This window comes from Phodopus roborovskii, unplaced genomic scaffold (assembly GCF_943737965.1).
Source record: "Phodopus roborovskii unplaced genomic scaffold, PHOROB, whole genome shotgun sequence".
Lineage (NCBI taxonomy): Eukaryota > Metazoa > Chordata > Mammalia > Rodentia > Cricetidae > Phodopus > Phodopus roborovskii.
Genome location: NW_026126578.1, coordinates 8,429,795 through 8,453,600, shown reverse-complemented (window position 1 = coordinate 8,453,600; position 23,806 = coordinate 8,429,795). Strand labels below are relative to the sequence as shown.

At 41.2% G+C, this 23,806-nt stretch overlaps 1 protein-coding gene across 4 annotated transcripts in view; it reads left to right on the top strand.

The window, feature by feature from the left end:
- The window catches only part of Tmcc1 (transmembrane and coiled-coil domain family 1), a 114,981-nt gene that overhangs the window by 78,302 nt on the left and 12,873 nt on the right, over positions 1-23,806 (top strand). For all 4 annotated transcript variants that reach the window (XM_051203803.1, XM_051203802.1, XM_051203805.1 and 1 more), the window contains one exon: positions 15,590-16,524. In XM_051203803.1, the coding sequence (XP_051059760.1) occupies positions 15,590-16,524 (935 nt within the window). The remainder of the gene's footprint in view (positions 1-15,589; positions 16,525-23,806) is intronic.

Here is a 23,806-nt window from a genome sequence, read left to right as displayed (position 1 = left end):
AAACAAAAACAAAACTTACAGATATACATTGAACATTTCTCACACAAAAGGTATGCTTTAGGCCCAGGTAACTCTCTGGGGCTGCTGTCTATATGGGGGAAGCTCATACAGCCAAGGCACTTTGTCTCACATGCTTCAGTGGTCACAGTGGTAAAATGAGAAACTAAAGCTTCTTGGAAGCTTTATTTTGACCAGATGACATACCCACTGCCATTCTTTCATAATCCATTGGTACAACTGATCGAAAGATTATAGTGGGTATGGGAAATGTTATCTTGCACTTGTCCCAAAGGGAAGAAACATTGGAAATACCTATCTGTGGGAGAGAATGTAACCCCCAGAATTCAACTATATAATTATAAAGAAAATTATTCCCTAATAGATTTTATACTAGGTTGAACATAATTAGCTAAATAAGTATTTAAAATGTTATATCAGGTTTATTTAGTGTACAAATACATGGCATTACTCAAAAATTGAAATCACAAGAGCTACTGTTTTGAGTAACAGAAAATACTTGCATTTATAAAACAATAGAAACCACAGTGGTGGGACTGGAGGAGATGGCTAAATTGATAAGAGTGTTTTCTTCAAAAGCATGAAGACCTAAGTTAGGGTCTTAGCATCCACATACAAAGTCAGGAATGGCCACAAGTGTTTGTAACACCATTCTCAAGCTTTGGGGCCAAAGCAAAATTTCTAGGGCTTGCTCGCCAGCCAGCTTAGTTTTAAAAGGAGGTGGGAGGCAAGCTTCAGGCTCAGTAAGAGACCTTTTCTGAGGGTATGAGGTGATCAATAGAGGACAACGTAGAAATCCATGATTTGTTTGATTTCTGTAAAATGAGATTGTACATAAAGCAGAGCAGGAGGATCTTGAGTCCAACCCTTCTGCATAGTGATATTCTGCCTCAAAAAACAAACATCTGTTTGATTCTCTGGTACAGTGGAGCAGTGGGTGTCAATGAGCAGACCAAACCCAGGCCTGAGCTCTCAGCATGTTTTCTGCATCTATTACTGGATCTCCAAGTCACAGTGCTTTCCAAGAAGTGACTTCTCCTGTCTGTAGTGCCAAATCTTAGGGTCTCATGATAGCTTGCCTATTTTTTTGCTCACTGTTCTTACTGCTACTCAATTGTCACTTACATAGTTTTCCAAACATAGGATTCAAAACAAAGAAGAAACATTGGGAAAGTGGAACTGTCTCCTGGTGTTTAATGGAAACCTGCATAGGTTGCCTTTTGTATTTATTGGACACTACCTCAGAGTGTTATTTTATTGAGAATTAGTTTTACTTTGTCAGCAGTTCTCAGCCATACTTAATTTAAATGAGAGAAATGTGAATGTGAAAATAATGTCCTGTAGCTTTAAATCCAACCAGTTAGAAGCTTTTGTCTTTTATAAAAGATGCTCACAACTGGAGCAGAGAGGCAGATACTGTCTTTGCTCTCAGAGTCAGGCTGTTCATTTGCATTTAGCAGCCCTAGCAAAGCACTCTCGTGCGCGTGTGCGTGCACGCACGCGCGCGCGCACACACACACACACACACACACGGAAAGGAAGAGTCTGAAGCTTTCTGTTTATTCAGCTAAGTCCTCCCAGATGCCCAGATGTAAGGCTACTGAGTTGACGAAGGAGACAGAACTGAACGTGTATAGACTGATGTGGACACTGCACAGCAGAGCATCAGCTATGTGAGGTGTTGATGTGGTGCAGCTGTACCTGCCTCTTGTGTGCAAGCCGCTTCTCTGATCTTGACGGTGAGAAGCCCAAGGATCGCCTAGAAGATTCACTGTTCCCAGTCCTTTGGTGGAGGATGTGTCCCCAGTGGTAGCTGCCCTCATTTACCTCATTTACTGCAAGAGTGACAGAATCTGCCACTGCTCCTCTGCAACCTGGAAGCCGGAACAAATGGAAAACGCTCATAGTCAAGAGAGGTTATGATTTGTTTTCACAATCTGAGCTAGCTCTGGTGCTCACAGTGAAGGATGGGCTTTGTGGCAAGCAAAATCAGCAGACTGCCTGATGGGGGTTTTTGGTAAGATAAATGTGTTTTGATGAGGGGTTTTCTTGTTTTTGTTTTTTTCCTGTATCAGCTACATAGAATTGCATCTTAGCAGTATCCATTTCTGCAGAATCATGTTTGGTGGAAAAGGATAAGCAAGAGAGCCAGAAAAGATATTTTTGCTGTTTATTCAGGTTGTGACCTTCAGATATAATTATCAGGTTTTTCTCAGATATCCATAAGCAGCTAGAAACTAGTCATTTCTAGATCATGGAGTGCTGACTCACAATTAAGTCTTTTTCTTCTTTTAAAAAAAAAAAAAAATGTCTGTAGATAGTTGTAATTACCTTATTTTTTCCTAGGATTTTCCTACAGCCTGCAGTGGAGAAAGAAAAATAAAGCCTTCATCTTGTTTACTGGGTGCTTGCCCCTGGAACTAGTAGTAGGCTGAGAGCATGAGTGTGGATGTGGGGGAGGCAAGAGGAGTAATCTGCTGTTTCCATGCTGTGTGTTGGTGGAGGTCTGTCTTGAGCTCATTGTAGTTTCTGTTCGGTATCCAGTGGTGGTTTGAGCTGCATCTCTTTGCCATCTATTATAAATGAATTTCCTTTTATGTTTGCTTTTGTACCTTTTTCTTTGCCAGACCCAATTCTGTCATGTAGCCTTTTTCTGTTGCTGTTAATACATAGTAGCCCTTATTAGAGAAAAGACAAATGTAGAAAATAACCCTGGAACACAAGACCCAGGGCTCATTCAGCCCCAGTACCTCAGGAAAAAGACAAACAATCCTGAAGTAATTTTGGCCGACCCCTAAAACAAGATAATGGGCATTTTCTCTTTAAGGTATAGGTTTTGACTTTAGCAAATTTAAGTACCTTAATTTTGAAATCTTAAAATGGATGTTTATTTCAGGTTAAAGAAATGGATATTTGGAGAGTTCCAGGACAGCCATGAGTAAATAAATAGGGAGACCCTGTCTCAATTTTTAAAAAGAAGAAAGGAAGGAAGGAAGAAGAGATTGCAGCATTAGGTTCATGAAGTTCTGCCAGAATTACCTGGCTCTAGTCCATTCTGAGTTGGATCCCATTATATTTTCTAAGGATAAAGATTCCCTTTTTTTTTTTTTTTTTTTTTTTTCACTGTAACTTGACCATGTGTTGTTGGAAGGTCTGTGACTTGCTTCATTGGCTAAGTCCAGATTTTGTCCTTGGACCCCCTCCTCTCAACAGCAGGCACAGCCAAATTTCCTTGCAGCTTAGATTGGGCACAGAAGCTGTCCATTGACACCTGCCTTTCTGCTGACTCACTGGTTATGTAAGCCTCAAATACAGCCATCCATATACTTCTCTAGGTTGGGAAATGGAGGCTGCCTGTTTACCCTGCATCCTGGGGGCTCTTTCCTCAAGCCTTTTTGGTTAACATGGTCATAGGGTTTCACTGCAGTGAAAAGATGAGTCCTTTTTTCTTTTTGAATTGCAGCATTCTTAAACTCTATTTGTATCTCTCCCTGATGAAATTCCCATCTGTTTTCTTGGCACTTCAGAAATAGTGATTTCTCTCACTTCTTGCCTGGTTAAAGTAAGGACTTCCTTTTCTGTCTTTGAGAGCTCAGAGTGAATGCCCCATTATAAGAGCCTCTGAGCTTTCCATGTGAAGTAAGGTTTCTCCCTTCTACTACCCCTTTTCTCGAAGTACTCTGTTCTTTTCTTCCTGGTGGTTTCCATTGTCAACATAGCTGGGTTACTGGTTTCTGTGTTTCTGTCACTTGCCACTCAATCATGAGCCTCATAAAGGCAGAAAGATGCATTCATTGGTAAATACCCAGCAAAATCACTCACTCACTGGAGCTTACAGAAAGGACTGGCAGTCGGTAATGTGCACACACAGCAGGGGGAGAGCCAAACAGAGTGAACTGAGGGTGTGGAGAAAGCCCATGTGATGAAGGTAAAAGTGAGAGATTATGCAGGTAAGGCTTGGAGAGATGGGGAGGCCTAAATGCAGGACCTAACAGCATGAGACTACAGAAGCCACATTCAGATTCTTGATATTTAGAGGGTCTGGGGAATGTTTGAGGGTATTGGTTTAGGTGCTGGAGCTTCATGCATGTTTAGGCAAATACTGCCCCACCTAGGTATACCCCAGCCCAAAATTTTTACTCTTTATTTTAAAAACTGGGGGGTTGATAAGCAAATGTAAGCATCTCCTTAGAGTTGGGCTTTTTCCTTTCCTTTCCCCTCCCACCCCCTCAACTCCACAGAGAACCTAAGTGGATACAGGAGAAGCATTGAGAATCTGTCCTGAGATGGTGGCAGTAGGGATGGGTACAGAGCATTATGCACCCTGATGGAAATTTGGAGTGAAGATGATGGGAAGAAGATGGTGTTGGGTTGGGTGTGGTGAGAAGCAAATGATGTCAGAGGGGCTGCTGGGCTGTGGTGCACTTTGCTTCTTGGCTTGTTTAACTTGTGAACAGTAATTACTCTCCCTGAGGTAAGGAAATCAGGAAGAAGGCTTTGAAGAGAAGGCTTTGTGATACACTCGTTTTCATTTGAAACCTTCAGTGATGATCTGGGGATACAGTTGAAGACAGTAGCTCAGACCTCTGGGTTGAAGCTTGTCTCCTACCATAGCCTTTCCCTGTGCCATGCTGTTACAGCCTCAGATCAATCTGTCTTCCTAAGGTTCACTTCAGTGCCATTCTTTCTTCTGAGCTTTCAGCCAAAAAGGTCTTCCCTTATTCCTTCTGTCAAAAACTTCTCTTGAGGACCATTCCATTGTCATCTCCAAGAAGCTTTCTGTTTCCTTTCCCTTATTTTGCTGTTTGTTTGTTAGTTTTTAAGACAGTGTCTTTAAGCTCAGTCTACTTGCTCAACCCAAATACTGGTGTTGCAGGCCTGCGTTGCCACACCCAGCACCTTCAGGGAGCCTCTTGGCCAAATGTTGTCTTATCTGGACCTTCCTCTCAATTGATAGGTTTCATTGGTTAGAGCATGTGTTTTTTTTTTTTTAAGATTGATTGATTGATTGATTGATTGATTGATTGTGTGTACAGTATTCTGTCTGTATATATGCCTTCATGCCAGCAGAGGGCACCAGATCTCATTACAGATGGTTGTGAGCCACCATATGGTTGCTGGGGATTGAACTCAGGACCTCTGGAAGAACAGTCAGTACTCTTAACCTTTGAGCCATTTCTCCAGCCTGAGCATATGTTCTTGAAGAGCAGATATTTTACCTTTTTTGAGTGGTTTTTACATACAGAAGTCAAACACTATTTATAAAATTAGTTGAACAGGGAAAGGCTCACAGTGCCTGTGTCCGTCCCTGTGTGTGTGTGTGTGTGTGTGTGTGTGTGTGAATAACCCACATCTAGTGTCACAGCACCATGTGCTTCTGCTTCCATCCCCTCCGGGGTTATTGAGACTGTCTTACCTGAAACAGTTCGAAAGAATACAAAATGTCTTTAAGAGTTTTAAAAAAAACAACAACTGGATTTGTCCTTTTCTTCGTTTCCTTTTACTTTGCTTATAATATTATGAGAAAATTGAGAGCTTGCTACTATTTATCATTTGTGAAATGATTGATCAAGACAGGATAAGAACCAGCATCCATATTAACTGGTCTTGTTCCCTGGGTTTTCTCTTTTCCTTTTCCTATAATTTAGAGTAATTCCAGAACCTGTGCACTATTTTTCAGTATGGTTATTGTTGGGATTTAAGGTGAAGTAATTTGCTGGGTGGTGGTGGCACACATCTTTAATCTCAGCTCCTGGGAAGCAGGGACAGGTGGATCTCTTAAGTTGAGGCCAGAGTGATCAACAAAGCGAATTCCAGGACAGCCAAGATGAAGTAACTGGATGTGATGGGCCTAGTGGTATATACCTCCTTTCCCAGCATTTGTGAGGCAGAGGCAAGAGATTGTTTCAAGATTTGAGACCAGCCTCTGTGACTGTTGTGTAACTTTTCCTGGGGAAATGTGAGTAAATGTGTGTTCACCCTGGATTATAACACCAACAACAGACCAGAGAAACTACTAAACCCACATTCACCTTGGCAAGCCAAGTATTTGTGTTACAAGAGTGTGGGTGATGTAAAGGCAGCTGCATCACTGAAGAAACTCCCTGCATGGTTGATAGCTGACAAAAGCAGCATCCCTGGAGCATCAGTCCTCCTTCCAGTGGTGATTACTGCTTCTATAATTTGTAATCTTGGGAAGAGCGTTGAATTCAATGACTTTTTGAGTTTCTTGGGCCTTCTAAATTTCTTTAGCTTCCCAAGTCTTAGAAAAATCTCATTCCTGAAGGAGGGTTTCAGTTGGAGGACATAGCTACACAGTGAGTTCTAGGCCAACCTGGTCTACTACAGACCCTGCCCACCCCACCCCACTCCAAAAAAAGGAAAACTAAACCACAAAAAAAGAGCCAGATGTGGTAACTCACTATAATCTCAACATTGGAATGAAAAGGTAAGAGGATCACCAAAGATTCAAGGCCAGCCTGGACAAAGAGTAGAAATTCTGGCTCAAAAGCAGCAGGAAAGGAAGGGGGTAAGAGAGGGAGGAAGGATCTGCGCAGAGTGAATTTGAATGAGAGGTATCAACACTGCAGTGCAGGAAGAATGCCTGTGTGTGTTTTCTAAAGGGTCCCTGTGTGTTGGGGTGAGGGAATAGTATTTACATCCCTCGTTCTTTCAGCCAGTACTGGCTCTCCACTCCCACATGCAGCCCATACTGACTGGAGAAATGCAGAAGCAGAGTCCTGATAGCAGGACCTTCTACTTCAGATTGCTTCACAGAGACTGAAGCATTCAGCTTGCTTTTTCAGAAGTCTGAATAATGAGATTTCCATGTTATCTTAATTGATATCAGTATGCCTTTCGAAGAATCTTCTGGTACCTCAGTGTTAATGATTTCTTATACCTGTTAGGAACAACAGCTAACACCATTTTAAATCTCAGGAATGCCTGTGTAACTTTGTGAGACTCCATCTAAAAATTGATGAAAAGGACTACAGCTAGTTTAGTGATAGAATACTTGCTCATTAGCGTGTGCAAGGTTCTGAGTTAGAGCTCCTGCACCAAATAAATTAAATAGTGTGCTTTATGTTCCTGTTTGAAGAAATGATGTGTACTTTGTTATTTGAGAGAGATGAAAGAAGAGAGGAGAAGAAAGGGTGTGCTGACGTGCTGCAGATTTTGATCTGTCAGAAGAGCAGAGACTATCCTTATTGAGAGCCAGTCAGCTCTCAGCAAGGAAATGGCAAGTTAGACAGAATTAGGAAGTCCACAGTTAGTTATTGAGCACCATTAGTGCAGTGCACAGTTACTGTATTTTAGAGAAACAAAAGTAATGGTGCTTGTAGTCAAAGCCTGTGGAAGGCTAACACAGGAGAAGTGCCATGAGCATAAGACCAGTCTAAGTTAATGGAAGTAAAAGAACACAGAATCCTAACCACTGTGAATTACACACTTTCATTTCAGATGATGTTAGATACTAGAAAATATAAAATATAAAAATTCCTAATATATAAGGGCAAAGATGTATACATAGAAAACTGAAGTCAGGGGCTGGAAAGATGGCTTAGCAGCTGGGGCACCTACTGTTCTTCCAGAGGACCCAGTTCTGTTCCCAGCATCTATGTCAGGTTGCTCACAAACAGCAATAAATAGTTCCAGGAGTTCTGATACTCCTTTCTGGCCTCTTCAAGCACCTGCGCACATGACATATATACACATAGACACATATAAAAAAAGGAACGGAAATTGGTCTTTTTTTTTTTTTTAAGGAAAGAAAAATGAAGTCAGAAGATCAAGTATGTTATAGAAATGAAGGCTCTAGTTTCCCTAGGGTGATCAGTATAATGGTTTCTATTCAGACGTGGGAGGGAAAAACCTTGAAATGACAGCAAGAATCTGATGGAAAGGCTTTATTTTTTTCAATGAGGTCTTACTCTAGCTCTGGCTGACCTAAAATTCTCTATATAGACCAGGATGCCTTTGAACTTTCAATGATTCTCTGGTGTCTGCCTCCTTAGTGCTAGGATTACACATTGACATCAGTTCAGATAAGGAACTCAACTGTAGAGCATACTTCCAGCTCCTCACAAAGGACTGATTTCCTGCTAACATAAACTCAGCTACCACCAGTACTGCCAGGTCTGCTTCAGAGCCCACTTTTAGTGTTTAGGGAAGCTATAACTGCCTGGCTTAAAGATTTATTCCTGTTTTAAGAAAATTTTACAGAAGCTAGTCTATAGAGTAAGTTCCAGAATAACCAGGGTTACACAGAGAAACCCTGTCTCAGTAAAAAAGAAAAAAAAAGGAAGAAAAAAAAAACCTTGCAGTATTCTCCACCCCACCCTCAATGTGCAGGGCCTATACTAGGCATTAGAAATAATACTCCCCCCCCAAAAAAAATAGTATACAATCCCAGTAGTGACTTACAAACAAGACTATGTTGGCTGAAGGTTGGTGAGGTGGCTCAGTGGGCATTGGCCACTAAACCTGACAACTGAACTCAGGTGTAGTCCCCCAGGATGTACATGGCAGAAGTGAACTGACTCCCAAAAGCTGCCCTCTGACCTCCACGTGTATATCATGGTATCTCCACCCAAAAATAGCTTAAAATACTAAGAATATGTTGACTTTATAGGGGTGTTATTTTTATAGCTGTTCCCTCTGGGCTGGGAAGGAAATTAAGAGGCCATTTACTTAAGAAAATTTGGTGGGACTGGCAAGATGGATCAGTAGTTAAGAGACTGTAGTGCCCAGTACTCATAGGTGGCTCATAATCACCTGCAACTCCAGCTCCAGGGGATTCAAATGCATGAATGAATACCTGCATGCATTTGTGCATATAGGTACACAGACAAACACATACTTTTTTTTTTTTTTTTTTTTTTTTTCAAGACAAGGTTTCTCTGTGTAGCTTTGGCTGTCCTGGAACTTGATCTGTAGACCAGCCTGATTTAAACACAGAGATCCACCTGCCTCCCGAATGCTGGGATTAAAGGCTTGCACCACCACCAGGCTCAAAAACATAAATTTTTAAAAATCCTTTAAAAAGAAAAATTATTTGAGATAGGCATGGTGGTGCACACCTGTGATTCTACCATTTGAAAGTCAAAGACAGGAAAATTGTTTCAAGTATAAAGCCAACATGGTCTATAAAGTGAGTTCTAGGCCACTGGAGGATAGTGAGCTTCTATATTAAAAAGAGAAAAGGGAAGAAGGAAGAAGAAATGGAAGGAAGGTCTATTTGATAGATGAATAACAGACTTTAAGAGAAAGATGTCTCTCAATAGTGAAAAGAAAAAACATATATGAAAGACACACAGAGTTGAATGGTTCAACTCAACTCAATGGGAATGTTGTTCAAGGATCAGTTCAAAGATTCATGCCTGTCATGACTGCATGTTAAACATTGTTAGAGGAGGGAATGTGGCTTAGTGGTAGAGCAATTGTCTAATTGTCCTGGCTTTGAATCCCAACACAGGGAAGAATAGTACAGGAGATATTGATGAACTGACAGAACAAATGGAAATCACCTTTCCACTTAGAGTGAAGTGTGAGAGAGTTATTGACCAAGTTCAGCCTCAAGGAGCTGATGCGGAATTGAAAGCAAATCAACCTGACTCATAAAACAGGGTGATGGGCATGTCCTATAGATATGTTTCTCTTATTGGTTGATGAACAAAACACTGATTGGCCAATAGCCAGGCAGCAAGGTAGTCAGGGCTACTAGACCAGGAGAAGACTGGAAAGAGGAAGGCAGAGGGGAGATGCCATGTAGAGACAGAAAAAGTACATGCCAAAGCATTACCGGGGAAGCCAAAAGCCACGTGGGAAGACTTAGAGTAATAGAAATGGGTTAATAATTAAGAGAGAGCTAGCCAGTAAGTAGCCCTAGCTATTGACGAAACAGTTTATAAATTAATATGCCTTTGTGTGGGTTTTTGGTGCTAATCAATTGCAGCACCAGGCAGAACAGAAACTTTCGTCAATTCTTGTGCTCTATAATGTACAGACAAAAAACACAAGCCCACAACCAGAACATCTTAAGTTCACTGCTTACTGATTATGGGACAGATTACTTTATAGTTCTTAAGGCCAAGATTATAAATCTCTAGGAATTATAATTTGCAAATTTGACCAGGCATGGTAGCCCAAATCTCTGTATTTGTAGCACTGAGAAGACTGAAGCAAGAGGATCATCACGTGATCCATGCCAGCCTGAGCTACATAGTGAGTTCCAGGGTAGCCTTAGATAAAGTGAGACCCTGTCTCAAAACAAACAGAAAAAAAAAAAAAAAAAAAAAAAAACTGCAAATATTCTGTCTTAACCCTCACCACCATTGGCTCATGATTATGTAAATTAAACCACATATTTTGTGGTTCAAAAACAAAACCATCTCTATCACTTTAGTGTTGGCAGAACTGTCAAACTTGTTCTACAGGTGTCCAGCATCAACTCCAACAGGCAACAGCACATTCTGACCTATAAAAACTTGCTAGGGGGATGGAATGGGTTGAGAAGTGGCTCAGAGGTTAAAAGCATTAAATTTACTCCCAGAAGACCTGGGTTAAGTCCCAGTACCCACATGGCAGCACACAGCTGTCTGTGACTCCAGTTCCAGGGGACCCAACACTCACGGCCAAATACCAGTGGGCATAAAATTAAATTAATTAAAAAAAAAAAAAACTTGTCCTGGAAAAGAGCAGGCAGGAAGAAACCCATTCTTAGCAAAACTGTGTGTGTCAGATGAATTGCAAAGACTTCCCCACTTCCATCTGCTTTTGTCTGCTTTTTCCTCATTCCCGGGTGTGTAGAATATGAGGTTTCCAAAAAGAGCTAATATTCTGTAAGCCAGATAGAACTTATATTGAAAATAGTGATTTGAAACCAGGGATATGGTGATGGATCTGCTGGCCAGGTAATTTGGTAGGAGACAGTTGCCTTCTTAAGTCTGTTTTAAGACTTAGGCAGAGCTGTAGCACTTAGGGTAATCATCTCAGTTGGCTTTTCTTGAACCATGCAACATTTCATTCTGTAAAATAAACATTCCAATAAGCCAAGCAGAGGAAACTAGCTTATAAAGACAGAAAGGAACTGGCAATACAGCTTAGCAGGTAAAAGCACTTGCCACTAAACCTAATGACCTGAGTTCAATCCCCAGTACCCACATGGTAAAAGAAAAGAAGCAATTCCCACAGGCTATTCTCTGATCTCCGCACATGTCCATGGTACACACATACACACACTCTCAAAGAGACACGGGTGGATAGATAGAATAAGAATAAGTAAGAAAATATAATTTAAAAATAAAAACTTTGAGCATTTACCATTTTTGAAGAGGACCTAAATGTGGTTCCCAGTATCTTCATCAGGCAACTCAACAATCACTTGTAACTCTAGCTCCAGAAGATCTGATACCATCTTCTGGACTCCACAGACACCAGCACTCATATATACGTGCATACATACATACACTCACATGTTTTTATTTAAAAATAAAAAATAAAATACTGTTTTAATTTTTAAAGACAGGAAAAAAAAACTAAAGAAAGCCAAAACAAAAATATTAACTTGTGGGGGGACACAGTATGTGTTGAGGTAGGATGTAGGATCTTACCATGTAGCCCTAGATGGTCTGGAACTGACTACATAGACCAGACCAACCTTGAACTTGGCAACTGTCCTCCTGTCTATCTCCCAAGTCCTGAGATTATAGATGTGTGTCACCACACTCAGCTTAAATAGGCCCTCTCAAAGTTATTTTCTTAGAGGGGATAAGAACAAGGAACAGTACAAAAGAGCTGGTCAGTATTGAATGCTTCAAGTTTACTTTTTTATTTGTGTGTGTGTGTGTGATGTGTGATGTGTGCACATGTGCGTGTAGGTGTGGGCTCCTGTAGAGATCAGATGAGGTGATAGTGTCCTTTCATTTCTGCTTCATTCCCTTGAGACAAGGTCTTTGGTTGAACCTAGGGCCATCCAACAAACCCCAGCCATCCTCCTGTCTCTGCCCCCAACCATTGTTGGAGGTAAAGGTATTCACGCAACCATGCCCAGTTATTTACATGGGTGCTGTGATCTAAACTTAGCTTTTCATGAATGTGCAGCAAGAGTTCTTAGGCCCTGTGTGTATTAAGTAGCCCCACCTCCCCAGCCCCAGGTTACCTTTTTATGAAAGGAATGAAGCACAGGGAACTTTCTTAACTAATTGAAACTGGCCTATTTGGGAATTTGGCTGTCATATAATTGTGATAAAAGATTAGATAATCACTTGGGTTTGGTTTGGTGATAGGACCTTTACTCTAAAAATTGATAACATTTGCCACGTACGCCTTTAATCCCAACACTTGTTAACTAACCAGAGGCAGGTGGCTCTCTGTGAGTTCCAGGTCTGCATAATAGGGAGGGAGGAAAGGAGTGACATTTTTAACCTCATCCTGTTAGGGTCCAGTCTAGGAACTTAGTCCAAACAATAATCATTTATCAGACATAATCTAATTTAACACTCCCCTGGTGTGAGGTCCTGGGATTCAAGTCCCAGGACCTCATTTAGGCCAGGTAAGCATTCTAGCACTTGCTGTACACACCCATTCCCTGATTTAATGCATTGAATATCTTTTCAAAACACTCTTGGGGGGGGGGGACTGTGACCCTATTGTATGGATGAGAAAACTTAGGCCCCAAGAGAACAGGTGGGCAGCCCAGAGATGCAGCTAGTGAATTTGCATAGGTCACAGTGAACTCAATTCCTTGTACTTTCTGTCATGTTCTACCTTATTGCTCTATGCTTTCGTCCCCCTCCCTCTGTCCCATGCCCTTATGTGTTGTGTGTCTCTCTGTCTTGTCTCTTGGCTATCCTGCCTAGGGTCTCCACAAAGTCTTCAGTCTAGCTTTCGTAATAGAGACAAATAGAGAGAGCAGTGTGACCTGCAAAGGAGTCAGTTTGCAATGACAACTCTGAAAAGCAGAGAAAGACACTAGCAAGCAGGTGTGCCACCAGAGCATGGCTCTCCTTTATCCTTAAAGTACTTTCCTGACTGTGCCCCAGAGTGCTTCTCCTTTATAGTAATATACCCAGTCTGTGCTTCATCGGGGTACCAGAAGGACCAGCATCAGTCACCTTGTTCTTTCATGCTTGTATCTTTCAAGAAATTCTGGGGCAATCCCAGGAAGCTGAGGCAGGAGGAGTGTAAGTTTGAGGCCAGCTTGGGCTGCTACTATTAAAATGCTGTAGGGAAAAGGAGGTCTTAGGCTGGTGATGTAGCTCAATGGTTAGTGATCAACACAGGATTAGAGCCTCTGCCCCCAGACCCCTAGAGGGAGTATTTTAGTTTTACCTTTGCAAACTTTTTCACATTTGGAACTGAGTTGTCTGGAGTGCGTTAGGCATCTAGTTCTGTGTGTTACCCATATCCAGCCTCATGTGCAGTAAAGGAACTGTTTTCTGATTGATAGTCATGTTTTGAGGCCAGGTGCCCATGGTTGAAGCACAGATTTCCCCTTTAGGACTTGGTTCCTGCTTCATTTCTGAGTTTCTCCCCTTTTAAAATGGTTACCTTTCAAAACTGAGAGGTATTACTGGGTAGTCCAATAATTTCCAGTTTCCAGTGTCAGCTGTCCTCTTATAGGCATGTTGATGTCTCTATAGGAACTCTTCATGGGAGGACACACTGACCCCAAGTAGGACAGGAATCAGATTAAAGAGAATATGTTTTATTTAGTTGTTTTGTAGAGAACCAAAATATGATCATTTGTAAACATACATATATTGAAAAGTATTATAGTTTACTTTTAAATGGTTGAACTTTTATTCTAGTCTCTAACAGTATTTTTTAAATTTTTAGATTTATTTTTATTTTACATATATGAATGTTTTACCTGTGTGTTTGTGTACCATATGCATGTCCAGTGCTGTTGCGATGACAAGTTGTTGTAAGCTAGGTAAATGCTGGTCTACAGCAAGTGCTCTTAACAACTGTTCAGCCATCTCTGTATCCTTCTCTAACAGTATTTTCATGTTTGATCAATATCTTTTTTTTTTTTTTTCTTTCTTTCTTTTTTGAGACGGGGTTTCTCTGTAACTTTGGAGGCTGTGCTGGAACTTGTTCTGTAGGCCAGGCTGGCCTCAAACTCACAGAGATCCACCTGTCTCTGCCTGTCAAGTGCTGGGATCCTAGGACTAGAACTTGGGTTGTCAGCCTTGGCTACAGTATGTGCCATTACCCAGTGTGATTAGTTTTGATCTCAAAGATTCATCAACTTGAACATAGGGAAGCTTGCTTAAAGAACCTTCATATCTTTGTTCCATATATTCTGTAGTAGAGTTTGAACTTAATTATTGAACATGAATAAGCAGATGGTATTATGCACATATTAGAAAGGAAATTAACTTGTGCAGCCAGGTTTGGTGCACTGAAGAGCAAGGGCTTATGGGAGCTATTACTGAAGCTCTACACACCTTGTCCATCTGGGCCTTTGGCTGACTCTGCCTTCTGCAGTCTCTAGCCACTGTACTCCTCAAAGGTCAGTCAGGAAGTAATGCAAAATGCACTGTACTAGTCTCTGTCAAGTTTCATCTCTTACGCTCGGGATGGGAAGGAAGCATGGCTCATCCACTGACCTGCATTCCTAACCCCAAATTGAGTTTCATTGAAATAGGAAGAAAAGAATACTGTTGTTTCGTTGTTGTTGTTGTTGTTGTGTTTTGTTTTCTCACTATTAGGCATCACCCTAGGGCCTTATGCTAGATCAGTACTTCACCACTGAAGTACACCCCTAGGGTGTAAGAAGACTGTCCTCCAGCCTCAGCTAACTGCTTTGACATGTAGGAGTTTAAGCTTTCAAGTCTTAAGTGGTTGTACTTTCTTCCATTCCTTTCAGTGACACTCACCCATATGAAAAGATAGTGTGTGAGCTTTGTGGTTCTTTACCAAAGCTAAACCTTTTATTGGATAAACACAAAGTTTGGGCTCAAAAAGATTTAAACTTAATCCCTGATTGTTTAACCACTTACTTCTCACTGCCCCTGTCTGTTCACAATATCTTCCTGGATACACCACAGTTATCTTAATTCAGTAGCATTCAACAGCACCTCCCCAGTCTAGCCTCAGCCTGTCTTCCCACGGCAACAAAATCTCCCAAGAATAGAAAATGATCTCATTACCCTGGGTATAACTTATGCAAACAAACATTGTAATAACAATTGGATGCTTTTATCTCGGTATCAACACGTCTATTGCTAGCATTTTCAGGGGACCAATCTGTAAGTGTGGCTCAGATGATTTTCATAGGATTTCATTGAAAAGCTGACATTCTGTCTTACATAGATTTGCTTCTGATCAGAAGTGTACATAAGAATATGAATTGAGTCAAGCTTTCAACCCACAAAGGGAGCTTTGTTATTTAAAGAAATGCTGTATAAAGACTAGCAAAGAGGGCAGCAGGGCTTTTACAGAACAGGGGATGTAAAGATTAGACATCTGTGCTAAGAGTTGAACATAGACAGATTTTCAGCACATTTTGGCACATTGATTCTGAACTGCTTCTAATATCCACCTCTTGCTTTTAAAATGTTAGATCGAGCGTTTGGAAGTGAGCAGCCTCGCCCAGACTTCCAGTGCCGTGGCCTCTAGTACTGATGGCAGCATCCACACAGAGTCTGTAGATGGAATACCAGACCCTCAGCGCACAAAAGCTGCCATCGCACACCTGCAGCAGAAGATCCTAAAGCTCACAGAACAGATCAAGATTGCGCAGACAGCCCGAGATGACAACGTTGCTGAATACTTGAAGCTTGCCAACAGTGCAGACAAGCAGCAGGCTGCTCGTATCAAACAGGTGTTTGAGAAGAAAAACCAGAAATCTGCACAGACCATCCTCCAGCTGCAGAAGAAACTTGAGCATTACCACCGCAAGCTCCGTGAGGTGGAACAGAATGGGATCCCCCGGCAGCCCAAGGATGTCTTCAGGGACATGCACCAGGGTCTGAAGGATGTGGGTGCAAAGGTGACTGGCTTCAGTGAAGGTGTGGTGGACAGCGTCAAAGGTGGATTTTCCAGCTTCTCCCAGGCTACCCATTCAGCAGCAGGGGCTGTAGTCTCCAAGCCCAGAGAGATTGCTTCACTGATTCGGAACAAATTTGGCAGTGCAGATAACATCCCTAATCTGAAGGACTCATTAGAGGAAGGACAAGTAGATGATGGGGGAAAGGCTTTAGGGGTGATTTCGAACTTTCAGTCAAGTCCAAAATATGGTAGTGAGGAAGATTGTTCTAGTGCCACTTCAGGCTCAGTAGGAGCCAACAGTACCACTGGGGGCATTGCCGTAGGAGCATCAAGCTCCAAAACAAACACCCTAGACATGCAGAGCTCAGGGTTTGATGCACTACTGCATGAGATCCAAGAGATCCGGGAAACCCAGGCCAGACTGGAGGAATCCTTCGAGACCCTCAAGGAGCATTATCAGAGGGACTACTCCTTAATAATGCAGACCTTACAGGAAGAGCGGTATAGGTAAGTTATGTGAAATTTAAAGCCTAAATTATTTGTTCCCTTCTATTTGAATATGGAGAAATGAATTTAAAAGATATCCGTCTCTCAGTGTCCAGTGTTAAGATCTCTCTGTAACAGCCACAGGAGTTCTGTATCAGTCATTACAACAGTTAAATGACTCCTAAGATCACACACAGATGGAACATTTCTTAACTCCTCAGTCTTCTATTCTGGTTTATGATTTAATATGCATCAAGCTTTCTAGGGTATTTCTTCAATCCACTGAGGTCATGAACCATAGTCATGGAAGCCTTCACTGCACTAAGTTGGATTCAGAACATCTTAATCCTGAGAACTTTGTAAATAACTACAGATATAACCCAGCAAAAATGTAGTGACCCTCATGGGTATTTGGCTCTAAACATACTTATGTGACCAATAAGTATAGAAAAATTGGAAATAAATCCAGATAAATGTATCTGTGACACTTACTAAGAACTGGGACATTTGGATGAGAGTACACATAGCATTAAGTCGTTCTGGTACAGTTAGAAAGTGCTCAGAAGAGCTCAGTGCTCTTCATTCAGAATCTGCACCAAAGTTCAGACTGGGTCATTCATTCCTGCTATAGGGATGGAACCTGGATCCTTATCCATGACTACCCACAACCTATACTGAGCCTGGTTTTTCACTTTGCATCATAGATTTCTGTTGGACCACTTTTATCTAGTCTTCAAATCTGTATCCTGTCTTCCATGTAGAGAAATAATATGCTCCCCAGAGTAATTACTCAGATCCAAACTTGTGGGCATCCTCACGTAGATCAAGAAACAATCTTGTGAGAGCTGCATCTCTGCACATAAAGCCTTGAAAGTCTTGGTCTTGTTCCAGATCCTAACCCTGAATTCTCCAGTACTTTAATGGACATCTGGGTTTGAACAAATGAATTCCCATTCACCTCTTAAAAGTAAAAATGATGTATTAAAACTTTACTTTTGTGAGATGACTTGGTGTCTGAAATAATTGCTCATGTTTATCACTTAACTCTAAAGACAACAGCAACAAGCTTGCTTCCAGTGTCGAAAATGCTAAGCAGCCATCCAGTCTGCCTCCTTTTGTTAATCTTCTTCAGTTCTCATTGACACTTTGAGAGCCAAGGATGTGGCTCAGTTGGTAGAGCACTTTCTAACTTGAGCGCTGGATAAATTGGTCATGGTATATATACATCTGTAATTCTAGCATTTGTCAGATGGAATCAAGAAAATCAAAAGCTCAACAGTCAAAAGCACTTTGGTGCTCTTCAGGGGACCCAAGTTCAGTTTCCAGTACCCATATCATGTAACTAAAAATTGCCTGTATCTCCAGCTCCTGAATGTATGATGCATGCTGTTGGCTCCCATTGACTGACATAAACAAACATGTATATGACACACATATAACACATAAATAAAACTATAAATAAGTCTTTTCTGTTCCACCAGCCCTCTTCCAAATAAACATACAGAGACTTATTAACTATAAATGCTCAGCTGATAGCTTAGGCTTGTTAAAACTTAAATTAACCCATATTTTTTACCTATGCTCTACCACATAGTGGTACCTTTTCTCAGCACAGCATGTTCATCTCCTGCTTCCTCTGTATCTCACTGGCAACTCTGCCCTTCTTCCTCATATCTCTCAGGCTGGCTCTCCCACCTAAGCTCTTCCTGCCCAGCTATTGCCCAGTCAGCTGTTTACTAACAATGAGAGCAACACATCTTCACAGTGTACCAAAGGATTAATCCACAGCAATCATCCTTAGGAAATGTGAGGACAGCCTTGGCCACATGAGACCTTGTCTTAAAAAAATGTTTTTGTTTGTTTTTGTTTTTTGTTTTTTTCTTAAAGAGGGTTGGTAGTATAGTGGCAGAATGCTTACCTGACCACCAAAAAGAGGCTAAGAGTACTGGAAAGATGGCTCAGCAGGCAAAGACACTATCTGCCAAGACCTGAGTTCAATCCCTAGGACCTACCTGGTAGGAAAGAGAGCACCACCTTCCACAAGTTGTCCTCAGACCTGCATATGTACATACTGACAGATATGCACTCACCCCCATTTCCCCGCACACACACTAAATAATAATTTTTTTGAAAAAAGAAAAAGACTTCAGGGTGAAAGAAGACTGAGTTTAGGAAAGAAAAGAAGTTAAACAAATATGTTACTATTTTCATCAGTGCTTTCTACATTTAATATACTGAGAAGATAGTGTTCAAGTGGACTGATTAAAATAAGATACTTGATCCTTTTTACCATATTAAACCTAAATCCCAGATTTCAATTCTATTTCTGTTACTAGCTATGAAAATTAGCATCTCTGTCAGGGCTTCCTGCCTGCACCATAAGACTAGCAAAATCCCTTCATAAGATTGCTGCAACACGGAAATGAGGTTCGTGCAGGCAGTGCTTGCCACACAGCACTGCAATGACATCAGGTGACCGCTGCTGCTAAGCCCTAGCCCCACTCACCCTCCAGAGGACCTCTGCACATTATTTAAACGATAAAATTAGCATTTCTGTTATTAAATTCCTCTAATGCTTAAATTCATGTAGAGGTTGTTTTCTTCAAGTTAGATGTAGGCCAATGTGAAAAAAGGAAGGGATGGAAACACATTTGGAAATCTATTAGATTAAGTCTGAACAGGTGCCTCAGCCCCCTATGCACATGAGCAGCTAGCTCCCTTCCTTCACTGTACTTTGGATCTCTGGAGTAGAGAGTGAAGAAAACTACACTGCTGGTTGTGAAGCCTCACATTGTGACTCCTCTCTCGGCTTCACTTACACAATCTTGAACAAGCCACAATATGGACTCCATTGGTGGGGGGGCATACCAATAATTCCCTGGAAAGAAGCATTTAAAAATAAAAATAAAAAAATAAAGGCCTCCATTTGTTTGTTTTATACAGCAAATACAATTGTCTAACATTGAACAGTTTCACAGAAGTGACACTCTTCTCATAACTGAAAACCTATTTTAGATACCAAAACTTTTCACATTTGAAGCGTTTTTGGAGAATTCTTGTAATAGTCCTCAAAATAATAGCTGAGGACAGTAGCATTCCAGCCAGGAGTGCTGTGGTTACACATCTGTAGATATGTTCCTAGCTTCTTGTTTGTTTGTTCTTTAGCTTATCTCCTTTACCTGTGTATGTATAGTTTATTTTTCTCTTTTTCCTACCTCATCCATGGTATATATTGTTATTGAACTTTGTGCAGCAGCCTACTACTTTTGGTTTTCAAACCCACCCCACCCCCAGTCTTATACAGGCTAGAGAAATACTCTACCATTAAGCTATACTTCAACCCATATTTTTATTTCAACTTTGTTTCAGGGTTTGATTTTATAGGGGAAAAAAATAGGTGAACTATATGACCAAAAATTACTTTGGTCATGGCTGCTCCAGTGTCTTGTCTTTTGTGTTCCTGTGTTTTATCTTACCAGCACCGGAGCAGGGCAGTAACCAGTGTTGTACTTTGTTAATGATGGTCCTGATGATGATGTTTTACAGGTGATAAAACTACCTCTTTTAGAATTTGCTGAACTCCTGTGATAAATACTCATTAAGCCTCACAGCAACCTGCAGGTGGTCTGTGTTATCCCCATTTTATTTACACTAGAGGAAATTGAAACCAGTGTTGGGGTGGTGTTGGTTGGTTTGGTTGGTTTTTCAAGACAGGGTTTCTCTATGTAGCCCTGGCAATTCTGGAACTCACTCCGTAGATCAGACTGACCTCAAACCCAAGTGCTGGGATTAAAGTTATGAGCTATCACCACCCAGCCTGTATAGTTTTTGGGGTTTTGTTTGTTTATTTATTTGTTTTTGTTTTTAATTTGCTGGAGACCAACAATAAAGCCAGAACTTTACCTCACTTCAAATCCATTGTTTTTTTTTTTTTTTTTTATAATACCACAGGTTGTTTTTCAAGCTCAACCCTAATATCTATATGATCAGAAGGCTGTTGTAATTTTGAGAGGCACTCATGGCTGAGCTAGAGGTGCTAGCAGGCTTTTCCCAGATCAGAGTATGTGTCTATTTACTAAGTTTGAGTTGTTATTTTGAGTATATTATATGTGAAAGTTTTTCAAAAGCTAATACAACAGTGTAGGTAAGTAGTAAAATCTCCTGGGTAACCAGCAGCCATTTTCCTGCTTCCAGAGCCCTTCTCAGCAGTGCTACTTTCTTAATGTGCTTCTGCTATGGTCTGCACTGGTGAGCTTGTGGAAAGGGTCTGCTTAACTCTGCAATAATCAGGTGTTCTGATTCCTCTGTCTTCACCCACATACTTGTGCCCCACAGCCTGTGCTGCCATGGTAGACGAGCCTTCATCCAAGGCTCCATTTCTCCCTTTAAAAGGACCTAGATGTAAGTCATTGAGCTTTGTACTGGGCTGTTTTTGTTGCTTTTGTTGTTGTTTTTGTTTTGTTTTTAACCATCCCTTTTTTTTTTTTTTTATGTACATTGGTGTTTTGCTTGCATATCTGTCTATGTATGGGAGGGCAGCAGGTCCTCTGGACCTGGAGTTACACATAGTTGTCAGCTGATGTATGGGTGTTGGGAATTCAACCCAGGTACTTTGGAAGAGCAGCCAATGCTCTAAACAGCTGATCATCTCTCCTGCCCCTCCATAGGGCTTTCAGTTATGAGTGAGGGAGATCTATGTATGGGGGATAAGGGAATGAGGTTTAATAAGATTTTAAATGATAGGGTCCCTATGGACTTCAGATTTTTCTTGTCCAGCTCACTTTGTCACCTCTTTAAAGTATTTGCATAGGTTTGCTAGTGAGTCCTGGGTTCAAAGCACTACTCAAAGAAGAAGAAAACCAGTATGTACTTGAACCTGATTACAGATGCATACACTGAGGCCAGGAAAGATGCATGACTTTGCCATGTCACCCAGCAAAATCATTTCATATGCATCTATTTACCACTTGCAGCTGAAAGGACTAGGTTTGTTCCCAGGGTGGGTATGCTGGTTGACAGACTGGTGAAGGATAGGTTCAGCTGTGGCAAAATGCATTGACAGCATGAAGGCTGGAAAGCTATCCTGGGAACTCTTGGCTGCTTTATTTTGTTAGGAATTCTGTGTTTTCTTCTGGTGTGAGCAGTGCTATGTAAAGTGGGCCTTCCTAGTGTTGGTGGGCAGCAATGTACTTTGAAAAGCTTCTAATTAGAGGAGATTGCTTTGGAATCAGCTTCTGAGAATATTTGTATTAAACACAAGGATATTTTAAATCCTACTGAGTCACAATAACAAAGTCAGAGAAAGAAAAGTATCACTTACAGTAAAACATTGAGTAACTTGACTGACCCAGTCAGGCCAGGCTGTGCTAACTAGGTAACTGCTTGTTTAAACATGGTTTTACCGTTGCTGGATATGCTTAGATTTAGTTGTTTTAAGCACCTTTCAATTGTTAATCAATCAGTATTTCTTGAAAATGTGTAAGCTGTACTTAAACATTAACTTTGAAATAGAAGCCAAGACAATTAGGATCAAGTTAGCCTTTTGTGTATAGTGGGGGGGGGGGGGGATCCAGAGATATTCTTGTGAAGGTAAGGGCTGCTGTACAAAGAGATTCACATATGTGTTCTTCCCAGCTTAACAACTAAAGAGGTATAGAAAAGGAGTTTGGGAGGAGAAAAGAAATTAGTTACCTATTAATTAATTCACAGATGTGGACAAGCTTGCCAGCTCTGATACTTGTTAGTTGTCTGGACTTGAGTAGATCACAGAACTCACCTGAGCCTCTCTAACTGTGAAAACAAAGTGGTGGTTGTTACTGAAAAGGGTTGCAACAGTTACTAAATGAGGGAAAGAAAAGGGAAGGGTGAGGAGAGAAAAGGATACCATGTACATGGATGCACCTTAGTAGGGTGCTTGGTTTAGAGTAGGAACCCAGTGTTCAGGGTTTAGTTCAATGAGAGAACACAGGGTTAGCATATTCAAGGTCCTGAAATCAGTTACCATCAACACCACACATATACAGGCACACACATCACCCATGCCAAGGAGCTCAGTAAATGTTGTCTTGTGTTTTTTTCCAGATGTGCCAGGATGTTACACACACGGCATTACCTAATCTCCAAATTGCCAGGCTGCCTCTATAGATTTCATTTCCAATATTCTTTGGGTACCTCTTACTTCATGTATTAAGAAAATGCACTATTTACCCTTAGGTCCTTAGGGGACTAATGCTGTGCTATAAACCCCTTTTTTGAGACAGGTTTTATGAACCCCTTTTTTGAGATATGTACACCAGACTTAGCTGAAATTCTCAGTCATCCTGCCTCAGTTTTGCAAGTGCCTCAGTTTTGCAAGTGCTAGGATTACAGACTAGTTCATTCTTACCTAGCCTCCTCTCAGGCTTCAGCACAGTGAAGTCATAAGATGTAAACCAAATTACCCATTTCCCCCAACATAGGCAGAAGTTGTTTATCTGCCTATGTGTGTCGGTTCATGTATCTCAGAACCTGCTCCACAAGTTTTATCAGGCATCTGCTCTACTGACCTATTGCCTAACCAAAGAAACCCCACAGGCTCTCCGAGTAACTCCCAATATTTGAGCCACACCCCCCAAAATAGTAATGCTTTAGATTGAAGTTCCCAGCCTGTGCACTCACCTAGTTCTTCATTCATCGGGAATTTAATCCAGAAGAATCCCTGGTTTATTTTTGATCAGAGACGGTTAACTCCTGTGTTGCCCAGTCCAGAGACCAAAAACACTTCCAGGATCAGCAGTTATATGAGTTATTTACCTCCAGAGAGTCTGGACATGACCAGTGCATTGTAAAACAGCAATTTTTATTTCCAGCCACAGATGCTTTCAGACTGCTTTAAAAAACAACTTAGTGTTCAGGTTTCCTCATTGCTGATAGTGATGATAAAGTCATGTTTAGATTTTTAGAATCCTGTTTGAATTGAAGTGATTTAGGAAAAAGCTTTGAATAAAACTCCTTAAAATGAGGTTGTTCTTCTCATGCTAACATTGTTCAGGCTGAATTGCAAGAAATGACCTGCTAGAGTCATGTACAGTACTTAGATACTCAAGTGCACCCATCCTAGCTGTCCAAAAACTGCCTCCTCAGCATCCTTGGGGTGGGAGTGAGTGGGTAGACCTCCTTCAAGGGAATTCCTGGTTTTAAAGCAAGAATGTTAAAGGTGGGACACAGCTCACCTTCCCTCTTCCCTCCTACCTACCCTTTGGTTGACTAGATGTTCAGTGAGAAAATGGAGCTGAATTCCCTTTCCCCAATTTAGAATTTAGAC